At 45.1% G+C, this 13464-nt stretch overlaps 2 protein-coding genes across 7 annotated transcripts in view; one reads left to right on the top strand and one right to left on the bottom strand.

Annotated features, from left to right (window-relative positions):
* The window catches only part of fam222ba (family with sequence similarity 222 member Ba), a 27698-nt gene extending 15142 nt beyond the window's left edge, over positions 1–12556 (top strand). For all 5 annotated transcript variants that reach the window (XM_075486384.1, XM_075486382.1, XM_075486383.1 and 2 more), the window contains exons 2-3: positions 3105–3232; positions 8897–12556. In XM_075486384.1, the coding sequence (XP_075342499.1) occupies positions 3151–3232; positions 8897–10584 (1770 nt within the window). In that variant the 5' untranslated portion in view covers positions 3105–3150 and the 3' untranslated portion in view covers positions 10585–12556. The remainder of the gene's footprint in view (positions 1–3104; positions 3233–8896) is intronic.
* The window catches only part of trpv1 (transient receptor potential cation channel, subfamily V, member 1), a 16333-nt gene continuing 14069 nt past the window's right edge, over positions 11201–13464 (bottom strand). For both annotated transcript variants that reach the window (XM_075486380.1, XM_075486381.1), the window contains exon 16: positions 11201–13386. In XM_075486380.1, coding sequence (XP_075342495.1) covers positions 13301–13386 — 86 coding nt within the window. In that variant the 3' untranslated portion in view covers positions 11201–13300. The remainder of the gene's footprint in view (positions 13387–13464) is intronic.

The raw sequence follows: 13464 nt of genomic DNA, 5'->3' as shown, positions 1-13464 counted from the left end.
CCCTGAGAGAATCGGCACAGTGAAGTTGCATTGAATTTCTACGGCAACATTTTTTTTTTCTTGGCTCTATTTCAGACCCATAACCTGGGGGTAAACATGCAATTAAAACAACAGCAGCCTGCTTTCTCCTGCACTCCCTTCCTTCAGCCATAAGCACAAGCCCTATACAGCATGTTGACATGCCTCTCTTAATTGCCTTTTGCTCATAATTGGTATAGAAAAACTGCTAATATTCAACCAGCAACCAGACACACTTTCTCACCTTTTTTTTCTTTATTGCTTTTCTTCACTAATGTTATTCATGTCTTCCTCTAGATTATTTCTTTGCATTCCATTATTGTTGGTGGATATCTTAATAGACGATTTCCTAAGCAATTAGCCTCATGCTATTTGCACATTTCTAACCACTGCAGATTATAGTTCATCGAGGATATTGATTAAACCTTCCTACAAAGAAACGCAGCCAACTGGTGTAATTTCCTAAATGGCTTCCGTCTCTCATCTTCCTCCTATTCTTCTCAGTTCTTTTTTTTTTCTTTTTTAAAGTTTCAAAGGGCTTTCTTTTTCTCCTTCCCCACTGAGGAATGAAAAGGAAATATAGGTCAGCTTTTATGGGAGCAATTTGACACATGACACAAGCCATGCACATCACTTGCTCAACTCTTGCTTTGTCTGCTCTCTTTTATTTGTCTGTAATGAAACCCACACCGTTATTCACACACTTTTATTGCGGCTCTATAAGTAGCCGGTGGAGACTTGCCGAGTCACAGGGCCCCCACTAATACTGTGCGAGCCCCGTGGTGTCTGTCTGCATGGGGCTGATAGTGTGAGACCCCTGGCTAAACTCCCATCAAGCCAATCCCTGCTTCACAAGCCAGCCTGGCTAACTCCACTGGGCCTCCGAAGACCCAACTCTGTTTCCACACATGCCAGGAGGGGCCTGTCTGTATATCACAAAAGCTTCTGAGCCACTGAGGTAGATACTGATTTGCCTGAATGGTTGGGGAGCTGGAGGGTCAAATCCTGGTCCAGACCAGGCTAAAGCCCCTGCCTGGTTCTCAGAGAGCTATTAGGACTCCTGAGCCAGTCCCCTGCAGAGAGTCTAACCCTGTCCAGGTTTAACACCGTCAGGTGTGGTCGTCCAGCAGTTAATGTATTAAAAAAGCCTTTGTGTGTGCCTTTGTAGAAAGGGCCGGTGTTTGGTGTGCGATACTATATTTGAAGTCAGTGTGGCAGTGCTACTGATGGGCGAGTCTGTCGACGTCAGGCTTCTGTCTGTCGGGTTTCATCTCCTCCTGCTCCGGGTTGTAAAGCAGAGTGTCAGCTTGGGCATTACCATAGGCTGACCTTTGCTATTGCACTCCCCACTGCACAGTTTTCTGACATTCAGGGGCACTGTGGGGGAAGTGGGAAGGGGGTAGCCTGTGGGCTGTTTTTTCTGCCTGTAGTGTGTTGATGTGTGTGTTCTTATAACAAATTATCTGCCAGTATACATTGGTGTTGTTTCTTTCCCAACATCGTTTCACTCATATGCCATCGCTTCTGCTTTTGAAAGCTGTTACAAAGACACTGTTCTGACTGATATTTAGTTTTCCTCCACCCCAAACATGCCTGCTGTCAAAGAAATTGCTGTTATCTATGTGTGAAATCTGATGAGTGGGAGAGCTGGAAATCTCGCCTGCTGACATCAAGGCTTCCCGTACCTAAAATCCATCCAAGGCCAGAGGAAAAAAAAAAAACATATCAGGCCAATTAAAGTTAATGCATGGTGACACGCTAAATCGAGGGCAGGGATTGCTGCCATATGGCAGTCCAGGCTGTAAATCTGAAAGCAGGGAAAAGGAAGGAGAAAGAGGAGAGAGGGAAAGGAAAGGTGATGCTGCATCATTGGTACAGAACCCCTTCAAGATTTCCAGATCCATCTCAGTACTGCAGCTCAACCATCCACTGCTAACCACCCACCAATTTCTCCCCACCTCCCCCTCGCCACCCTGCCCCTGAAGCACCCCAAGGTGCAACGCCCTCAGGTATCTGTGTATTACTGGCAGCTTCATTAAGCCTTGTTTTTTTTTTCTTCTCTTGCTGAGAGGATTTAAATGAGCTGTCATCCTGACCTTTTTGAGCTCCTGCTTTTTAAAGCAAGTTCAGCCCCCCCGCCACTCGTCTTTCTCTCTTTCCACCTTTCTCTCCCGCTTTGTCACTCTTTCCGCCACTTGTCTATTCAACCTGTAGGGGGTAAGATACTTTTAAGCCATCACCCTGCGGCAGACAGGCATGCCAAGGTTGTTTGTGGGTAATTGCCTTTCTCATAGAAGCTGTTTGTCTGCGCACACTTGCCGCCCTCCTCTGATGCCACGCAGCAAACAGGGAGGGCACGGACTCTGTAGACTTAATTTGCTCCCAGACTGTTCTTCGGTGCTGATTAAGCAAGCATCTGTGGTGTTTTGAATACAGCAGTAAGCCAAGTGGAGCATGGCTAAATATTCTTCACTGTTATATCAAGTTATTACAGAAAGTGGCCAGCATTTACGGGACCATAGCTGTGTTTGTTCATTTCTTCTCACCGCACCCTGCGCTGGCTCCATTGTTAAATGTCCAAAAAATAAAGGCCTCTTTGAGGTACGAAGGAGTGCTGTATTGATCTGAGACCAACTAGCATCAGGCCTCTGGAGAGAGTTCTTTTAGGGTATACGGGAGTCATTAATTTCCTCTTCCCTGCTATGGTGGAAACGCAGAGTAAAGTGCAGTTAGTCGGGTCCAACTAGGTGACTAACATGCAGGGCGAGGAGAAGTAGGGGGGACTGGGTCGATTTTTAAAACTGCCAGTCCCTCAGGCCCAGTCTGTCCGTTTTACTTCAGCTGTTTGATGTTTAATTGAAGTTGTTATTGGCATCAAATGTCACCTTACCTGATGCTCCAGGTGTGAATCAGTTTCTAATTGAAAGCTAACTATGTCTCCCACTGCCCCGTTCCTCCAGGGAGCAGCAACTGAGTTCTATTAGTCCAAACTCAGCCTCTGTATCGCCACGCGCCATGTGCTGCCTCGCAGTTATATCTAACCTCTCCCCTCTGTCTCCCCCTCTCTCTCTGTTTCCTCTCTGCAGTGTGAGGAGAAGTGTGTGTCCCATGTTGCATTAGTGTCTGTGTGAAATGCTGGCCTGTCTGCCAGGGCCAGGTGACCTCCCCCTTCAGCTTCTCCCCCACACGCAGATGAACACTGGACTTCAGAAATGTAAGTACTGATGTCAGGACACGTTCACACACACACACACACACACACACACACACACACACAGACCCACTAACCTACACAACAAGCTGAGCTTTTAAAATTCCACCTGCCGCCCCATGTTAGATCCCTAAGCCCGCCCTGCCCTGGTTCTTTTCTGCAGCCCTGAATTAAAACCGGAGTGGTAGAATATTTTTCTGCTCCAGAAACACAAATCTGTCTTCAAAGGAAATTAATATGAACTGCGCCATTAATTTGCTGATGAAAAGAGGACTCGCCCCATCTGAGGAGCCATCTACAACAACACCGTGGACCTATGCGTTTTTTACAACACCATCATCTCGGCCGTGTGTTAAACGCAACCACCTCTCGCCTAATTCTCGCCATCAGGAAGAGTCCGTTACTGTCAGACTCGCAGACAGATTGCGGCTGAGTGGTTTTGCCCTGCTGATCTTGTAATGCGAATGAATTTAAGATGCAATCTGCTTCCCCGGTTCTACAGCAAACTTGTCAGTGCTTGCCAGCTAAATTCAATGTGTCTTAATTTGAATTTTACAACTCAACTGCTGACAAACTTGGGCATTTGAGGGTGTGGAGAGTTGATGTCTGCAATCGCCAGCGAGAGCTGAGACTGAGTGTGACTAGTGAGAGTGGCAGAAATTAATCTGTAATTAATGGAAATGGAAACAACAACCGATGCCCTCTTTCTGTACTTTGTTTTACCGTTATGAACCGACTCGTATTTGATATAATTTTTGGTTCAACTGATGCCTGATAATACTTGAAGCTTGTGCTGTCAGCATCATTGTCTCTATGACTTTCGTCTTTTTACACATGCTCAGAAGATCAATCACCTCTCAGACGTTGATTACGACTCATTTTGTTGGTCAGCTTTAGCTAATCAATCGCAGCAAAAGTCTACATCTCCTTTTCCTCCCGTCTCAATTTCTCTAAATGGAAGCTGGGCTCCTGCCTGACCCATTTCTACAGCAGTTTTTTGTTGTGAAATGCTGCCGCTCATCAAGACTGTAATTTCAGAATCACGGTAATCAGCCAACCCCCAGGAGATCAGCGAGCATGAGGGAGTCTGCTAAGTGCCAGCGTCTGTTGCCTCGCTCAGGCAGGCTTGTGACATGCCACAGCCATCAACTACACAGTTTTTTTCCTTTATGTGATACACCAAGACGCATCAGGTACACAGGCTACGACTGGAGTTCAATTTGTTTTTGTGTCCAGCACTGTAATCCATTTAGGTGATGGAGCATGCTTCCCGCTGTATGGCGATTCCTGGAAGTGTAATTTCAGTCCATTTTTTTCCCCCTTAATCATTCTCTCATAATGCTTTTCCTTTTCATCCGCTCTTCAAATAGACACTGTGTTACATCAAAGCCACGGATCTGTATTTCATTTAGAGTTGATCATTTCATCAAAGAGCCGGTGAAATTCTGCACACTGTCAGGTCAGGCTTTGTCCTTTACCCACCACAAAAGATCATATGGACAACTTGACTGTGAAGGACTGCTTTTAGACTAAATTCATAGACTAATTGTCACTTAAAAACTCATTTTCATTCTAGTTCTTGTACCTGACCATTCTCGGAGGGTTAGTTAGTTAGTTTGTTTGTTTGTTAAGCCACTCACTACTGATATATGAATTATACAAGTATTCAAAAGGCTCCTAACTCAAGAGATGAACCAGTGTTGTGTCTACACATAACAGAAAACTTGGCAAAGTAATTATTTTAAATACCGTAGCTACTTTAGGCACTTTGCTACTAGCAGCCTGTCACAAAGACACACAATTTTTTTCCCATTTCTTTTCTTGCATATATGAAAAATATGGAATATAGTATTTCTGCAGCAACAAGGTGATTCCCAAAGCACTATTAGCTGAAAACTTGGCATATCTCAGCATGGTGTGCAGTGTGTCCTTAAAACATTTGAGGAAACTGGACAAGTGGAGGACAAAAGAAGAAGTGTCAGGCCTAAAGAACTATCTACAGCAGATGAACAGGATCTGAAAGTGATGTCCTTAAGAAAGAGGAAAAAATCCAGCAAAGACCTGACACAGGAGCTGAGAGATGCATCTGGACCTTCAGCTGATCCATCTGCTGTTGGTCCAAGCCTCATCAGAAATGGTCTCCATGGAAGGGTGGCTGTCAGGAAGCCGTTCTTAAGGAAGGGAAACAGGGAGAAAAGGCTGAGCTGTGCCAAAGGACACAAGAAGTGGGCTGAAAATCAGTGGCAACAGGTCTTATGGAGGGATGAATCCTCCCCAGAGCCCGGAGCTCAACATTACTGAAGCAGTGTGGGATCATGTTGACAGAGAACGGAACAAAAGGCAGCCGACATCCACAGAAGAGATTTGAAATGTCCTTTAAGAAGCCTGGAGAACTATTCCTGAAGACTACTTACAGAAATGACAGAAAGCTTCTCTAAGAGGGTTCAGGCTGTTGAATTCTAGAGGTGCTCAGACAAATATTGACTTTCAAACTCAGCAGTAGAATTTTAAGAAATTTGTTTGTGACTTATATATTGTATTTCCAAATGTTGTGCCATATGTTTAAAAAAAATCTTTCTGGGAAAATATAAAGGAATGAGGGGCGTGTCAAGCCTTTTGCACAGTACTTTAACAGGCTCCTACTTGTTTTCCTATTTTTTTAATTCCTCGGTTCAAGCCTTTAAACGCCTCAGAGCACTCTGATGTTTTAAATAACCTTGTCTTTGACACTCTCCCTCCACTCCACATTCACCAAGTGCCCGTGATCACCATGCTGGCCTCTCATCCTGTGGGTGAAATTATGAGCTTGCAGGTTGCTGTCAGAGACAAGGCCAGAGCAACTGCTCTATTTATCATCAGTGAGCGACTGTTAACAGATGATGGCTGTAGAGTGTAAAGGCTGTTAGTGGAGTAGATCAGGTGGGCCATGAAGAACAGAGCTCATTCTCCACTTATGATGACTCAAGTGGCTCAAAGTGGCTCTTGTTCCTTAGTTCTTATAGGCAGAACAAACTGGGTACAGCTGGGCCACTTCTCAGCCACTAGTAAGACCAAAAGTATCTATTTTTCTCTCTTTCTACTCGTGGTTCTTATATTTTGAAGGCTATTTTATATTGCTCTATCTGTACTGGCTCACTCACAAAACATAAGGAGGTGGCTTCATGCGAGAAACCAAAAACACGTGTCTAATTTGACACCGAGGCTTCAGACCTAATTTCCTGCTCATGTGCGAAAACTGCAATTTACAGCAGCGTGAGCTCCTGCTCCCCGCCACTTAAACCTTGTTCAATAAAAACAGTAGTTTGAATAAAAGAAACCCTAATTAGTGCCTGCTGACTGTGCACTTGTGCTCCAATCAGTTTCCTCATAGAGGGATAATTAGCGCTCGGCCAGAGTGGCCCCCTTCGTCCCGTTTCCTCCCTGGAAACGTGCTTAGCTGGAGATCTGAGTGATGAGATCCTCCTTGCCACCAGCGGCCGCCTGCAAACTTCCCTCATATTCCTCATTAACCCTCCCTTGATGCTTTAAGCTCTTAATTTAATCCAGGTTTCAGGTTAAGGTTGAAATGCTAATAAGGTACACTTGCTTACTAGAACACCCAATCAACAGCTGACGGGAGCTATTAACTGATCTAAACAGGAAGGAGTCCGTGTATCTACTCCAAGCTAAAACAGTTTATGATTTTATAATGATAATAATAATGAATATAATTGAACAATATAAGATCAAAATTTAACAGAAAATATTGATCGAGAGCTTCTCGATGTTTTAATCTTTGTTTTGATCAGATTGTAGCCACCGTGGTTATCGTGTCGTTTAATGCTTCATATCAGTCTCATCCCAAAACACACGTGCACACACGTATGCACAGCACTTACGTTTACAGCTAAACTGTGTGGAAAGCAGCTGAGGGACCACCAGCCTATCGAGGGTTAATTACTTCAACCACATTGGCTCAGTATGTTACATTTCAATTTGCTGGTCTTTGGTTTGTTCATAGTTTTATCCAGAGGATTTCACTCAACTAAAATGATCAAAATGAGTTTTTTTCATCCATCAGCAGATGATGGTCCTCTCTTGCTTCCCACTTAAAACCTCTTCTACAGCAACACATGTGACGATGTGTGGTTTTCACAACAATGGAGGCTGTGCCAGAGTCTCCTAACACGGGTATTCAATTCTCCAGTGAAACTACCTTTGCATTTATTCAGTCTGTTTCTGTCATTATGAGACATAATTTTCCAACAAGATCATTAATCATTTCTTAAGTTTGACAGGTGGAACCTATCCCTAGCGTGTCTGCGAGCTTATAAGTGCTCACTTATCTGTGTTTGCTTACCCTGGCATTTATTCAGCGACAGACGTGATGGCGGGTGTCAAGCTCCAGCTCTTTGGCCCAGACCCCTGCATTAATGAGGCTGCCATCAGTGGGCTGAACGCTTAGTTACAGCAGCGCTCTGTGTGCCGCCCCATACCAGCCCCTGCACATTACTGCCCATTGTTTCCTGTTCACAAATAAAGCAGGAATTAATTAGCCAGTTGGCACAACTGTTGGTGCTGCCGTGTCAGTGCCCTCTGTTCGGCTCTGCTCTCATCCTACAATCTCAGTCTGACTGCTGTGAGACTGAGCATAACGACCGCAGACCTCTGCCAGAATTTCCGGCTTTTCAAATGACTTCTTCACTCAACAGCAGAGAAACCTTAGCGAGTATGCAGAGGAGACATCTGTTTTACCTGAGCTGAAAATCCCCTTTGTTGAACGGGAAGAAAGTGTGAATTAACTGCGGCTTTGTGTCCTGTCAGACCAGCGATCGCTGCCTCAGATCTCCCCACAGAAAGCAGTCAGCCAGTCCAACAGCTGCGATGCAGACTGCTTAGACTTAGAGGGCTGAGGTGAGTTGGGCAGAGAGGCGAGCATATCGCTCTCGGTTTGAAAACCAGAACATTAAAGGTGGATGACGCATGAACCAACACCTCAGTTTGTTGTACATTTTAAAATGAAACATTCCCTCACACATGCACAGACAGATAATCTTGTTCACGCAGGTGGAACGAATGTCTGTTAGCTGAGGCCTGAGAGGTGTTCCTGCAGATCAGAGATGCTCTTTCTGTGTCTGATTACTCGTCTGGTGTCATAGAGCTGTGCACTCGGCGCCTAACTCTTTATTTTTTTCCTTTTTTTTCCCGTAGAAGCCTGAGGGGACCATCACTGCTTTTCTTATTTTATGTTTAGTTTCGGTGGCAACATTGCAGCCCACCCTCAGACACGCACGTATTCTTGGCCTCTATGCATCAATTAAGTCCAGTAAAAGCTCTTAACCTCAAAGCCACAAACGATACCACTTAACTGGATTTTTTTTCTATTTGGGAATGTGTCAGCTGTAATAGTTATGCTGAGAATGCGATAGGAAACCTCTCTTCGTCCTCATGAGAATGGAACGATGAGGGTTTTCGGAGAGATGGTGAGACGTAGAATTTGAGAACACTCTCTAAATCAGTTTCCACTCAGCTGCTCAGATTTCAACTGATGTGTTTTTCGTGCCATATACACATCTAACTAGATTAAGTTGTCTTTCATTGTGCTTCTCTCCTCCCTCTTCTCACACTCCACCATACTAACTGTCTCTTCTTCCCTCCTGTCTTGATCTGTCTTGTTCTCCATCCCAGGGGACACCATACAAAGGATGAGATCCGCTCCATTTCCAACCCCTGCAGAATTGGATGCATATGCTAAGAAAGTTGCCAACAACCCCCTAACCATCAAGATCTTCCCTAACAGCGTGAAGGTCCCCCAGCGAAACCACGTGCGGCGTACGGTCAACGGCCTGGATACGTCAGGCCAACGCTACAGCCCTTACCCTTCCTCTCAGGCCAGTGCCAAGACAGGACTTCTCGCCATTGTCAAGGTGCCCACAGTAAAAGGTATCATAAAAGATTTCGACGGCAGCCGGGCTCGCTTGCACCCTGAAGTCATCATGAATCCTCCTACTGGACCCTATCAAGTGGCTTCAACCAGCACTTTAAACCACCACCCACCTCTGCCGAACCTGCCGCGGCCTCAGCAGAGTTTACCCCTTCAACCGCAGGACCTGCCTCAGACTTTACACATGCCCCTCCCCCAGCAGCAGGCTCTCGCCCAGGGTCTCAGACACCCTCCCCCCCTGGCCCAGCACACTCAGGGCCCACCCAGACTCCAGACTCTGTCTCAGCACCCAGCGCTCGGCCACCCGCAGGGCCCCGCTACGGTCATGCTTCAGCAGCAGCACCTTCAGCAGCAGCCTCCACCTGGCCTGCAGGGAGGCAGGAAGCTGCCAGATGGCGACGCGCCACCTAACGTTACCGTCTCTACCTCAACCATTCCACTCTCCATGGCTGCTGGGCTGCACCAGGCCCGCCAGACTGACTTGAGCACCATTGTGCATCAGCTCAACCAATTCTGCCAAGCTCGGGCCCAAGTTGCAGGAGCCACCTCCATGTGCGAGGGCCAGATTGCCAACCCCAGCCCCATCAGTCGTAACCTGCTTATCAGCGCATGCTCCAGGGTGTCCATGCACAGTAACCCTGCTACCCCTGGATATCCCCCACCCAACTGCATTATTGGCCCTCAAGAAAAAGCTGCAGCCCCGATGGGAGCCCACCCCCCTCTCAGTGTGGCTGCAATGAACCACTTGCCTTCTGGCCACTCCGATCTCAACCAGCAGCATCTGCAGCAGCATCTTCATCAACAGCAGCAACAACAGCTACAACACAACACGCAGCAGAAGATGCGCTCCTGGAGTCAACATCAGTTGGCCCATGTGTCCCACATCCAGAACGGAGGGACGCACCTCTGTAAGCAGCACTCCAGGGACCCATCCTTCCATTTTAAGGGTATGGGCTACCCTGCAGAGGTGTGCGTGGGTCAGCCTTACTCACTGAAGCCTCCTGTGGAGAGGCCCACCCCCTCGCCTCCAGTCAACAACAACGGCATGCCCTGTCCCATGACCCACTACACGAATGGTCACTATTTCCAGTCCCACATTTGGAACAGCAGCATCCTACCCACACCCAACAGTGACAGCTCCGGGTCTCAGGACATAGCCATGCCATTCCACGGTGCAGGCCCAGGAGGGTGCACCACACTGGACTGTGGGCCCCCTGGGGCTCCCCATTACAGGCTAGGAACAAGTTCCTCCACCGCCCAGACTAATCTGATGCAAACGGCAGATTACTCGGGTGGGGACTTCCAGACGCCCTACTTCCGCGATCAGAATCTAGGGTTAATGGGAAAGATGCATAGGCCTCCTCTGAGCAGGGTAGGTCCAGAGGTCGGGGATGCCAGAACCGCTCTCATCCAGCATCCAGGGTACAGATAAGCTATGGCCTTGTCTTCATAACCATTACAACTCCCTTTGTTTAGTCTTAAGAAAGAAAACATATGAGTTAAAACTCAACTGATAATTTAAAGGACAAATAGTATTAAAGGGGGTAAAATAATATATTTAATGCAGAACATTAGTTTTTTTTTCTGTCTTTCTTTCTTTCTTTCTTTTATCTTGCAAGTGATCAATTGCGACTTTTAGTTTTACAAACGAGTGCTTTTACCTTTAGGTAACTTTTCTGAATGTGTGACTGTGTGTCTTGTTCCCCGTCTCTTCCTCAATCATTACTTTCTATTCTCGTGCCTGGATCCCAACGGATCCTGTGTTATTTCTTCATCGGTAAAGTTTTCTTATGCATGTAAGAAAGAAGTAAATATGATCCCACATAGAAAAATTTCAACATGTACACGTTTATTTAACATCTAACAGGATAATGTCTTATTTTTTTTTGGCTACGACTCGTTTAATTTGATGGAAACGCTGAGACTAAATACAATCATTCAGTGACAGAAAGAGGAATGATTTTGTTTCAGTGCAAAGCCATCAGACAGGGACTGTAAGCGCTTGGAGTCTGCACATGTCAACAGAGGTTTTGATCTGTTTGAACGTCTTTATTTATTTGTATAACAAGATTGAAAAGATTCATTCCTCTCAGTCAGTAAAGGAAGCATGTAATCAGGTTCTTTGTACACTGTAAAGCTCTAGCAGGGATCAATTATGTACAAAAGGTGATGTTCTGTCCTGTTTGAAATGCTGCAACGAATTCAGGTGTTTTAAAACAAACTTTCTGTCGGTGTCACATTTGGCAACAAGATTGTGAAATGTTACGGGCAGAAAATGGAAAAAAAGATTAACCCTCCTACCTTCAAATGGCCAAAGTCGGGATAATACGGACACACCTGTGTGGAGTTGTGCCATTTTTACGTTTGTGTGCTTTTCAGATTGTTTTTGTGTCAATGACAAATGTATTACTTGAAAGTTGAGGTTGTTTGTTTCGCAGGTATTGAAAGGGACTGTTTGGACAAAGATGTGGAGTTAAAGAAATAAAGTGTCAACTAATGTCACGTAGACTCTAAATCCAAGCCAAACCGACGGGAGTTATTAGTGAACTTGAGTGTACTTGCTACTGATTCTGATGTGAAGTCCGCTCGAAAAGACCAAATTGATCACTTGCAAGATCACTCGAAGGTAAATGAATCGGACGTTTGAGTTTAAAGTGAAACAGCAAATGCATTGTTTATTTTATTGTACACTGGCTTACCTACTAGACTACTGTAACTTTAAACGTTAATGATTGTGTGTGAATGTGATCAGCTGAAGTGGGCACATTTAGGAGCGAGTGAGCGAGCGTGTGTGTGTGTGTGTGTGTGTGTGTGTGTGTGTGTGTGTGTGTATAATAACACGATGACACCCATGTTTTGTTCACCTAACTCCCTAACAGCCCTTAAAAAGCCTTAAGTGTTTGGTCCTTGGACTTTCCTTTGAAAATGCGCATGGTTTTAATGAAAACCCTGAATAATAAGAAAGAAAACAGTGAGGATACACAGAAACAGCAATTTTTTATTTATTTTCTTTGTCTTTTTTGCCTTTTTACTTTAATGAATCTTGGTTTCATAGAGAGCAATTCCTTAGAGATTCTTTATAATGGAAAGCAAGAAAAGGAGTACTATTTTGTAATTATATATTTTTAGCAGTTTGTAGTTACTGAGCTGTAACTTTGTTTTATTTTTCTTTGTTTCAAAGCTTCGGTTTGCAGTTGTGACTATTTATGATACTTGATTTGCTTGTTATTTAAGATTCATTTTCTTCTTTGTTTCTTGTACTATTGCTGTGAAATCGAGGAAGGTCCACAAGCCTTTCTTTTGTGTCATTCTGTACGACAGATAAGAAGCAAGAGCGTGAGAGTTGTGCTACTCTTTTTGTAATATTGTAATAATAAAATAAAGTTCTAATTTATGCTTTGAAATGGGTCTGAGCTGATGTAAGAGGCGTCTTTCACTGGAGGTTTCTGATTAAGCAACTTGGCAGTTCAGTACTCACACCATTGTCTCGTATATTATCCAGCTATACTAATGATTGAATGGTTGAAGAGGCCCAACTAAATCACATATAATTGTAACAGTGACAGCTAGTGCTGAAGGTCGCAATTGAAGCAGCAATTTCTGTGCTTCCACGCCATTTATCCAGGCCTGCCTCTGCCAAATAGCAAGAGGAAGTCCAGTAGACAAAGCAAGCTGTGAAATCCGCAGGACTATCTGGCCGCAGTAGATTTAGCATGTCTGGCGGTGATGAAAATGGGACTTGTATAAAGGGTGCTCAGCGGGAGGTCAGGATCAGCACCTTCGTGATCAGCTTTACTCCCTGACAGGGTTAGACCGATGCCAGAGGTGCTGGCAGGTCAAAGCCTCTGCAGAGGTTAAAGACCATTTCATTGGTATATGAGCAACACTTGTTGCAGCCTTCATGAAGTATCCTTTTTAAAACCATTATGTCAGTCAAATACACAAATATTTTCCTCATCTCTGCCCTGAAGACTAAATATAAAACGAAGCTGACACACTGGAGTCTCAGTCAGTCAGAAAATCAGTTCATCCACTTGGCTGTTTAATTTCTTAGAGGAACTGAAATGGAATACTGCGTTTAGGATCGACTGCGTCGTTGCTGATGTCAGCCAGTCTGAGCAGCCACGGTGAACCTCTTTGTTGGCTCTTTAAACGGGCAGGGCGCTCATCTCTGTGGACTGATGAGTCTGCCACCGCCTCGTGCCGTCCCTGAAAAAGCCTCTCCAGCTCCTCCCTGTGGATAAAGGAGAGATTGTTACAGACCGTGAATTACTTTCCTGTCTTACAGAAATGTGTGCGTCCGTGTTTCTGT

Source organism: Odontesthes bonariensis, chromosome 16 (genome assembly GCF_027942865.1).
Source record: "Odontesthes bonariensis isolate fOdoBon6 chromosome 16, fOdoBon6.hap1, whole genome shotgun sequence".
Classification (NCBI taxonomy): domain Eukaryota; kingdom Metazoa; phylum Chordata; class Actinopteri; order Atheriniformes; family Atherinopsidae; genus Odontesthes; species Odontesthes bonariensis.
This window is presented reverse-complemented; position numbering and strand designations above follow the sequence as displayed.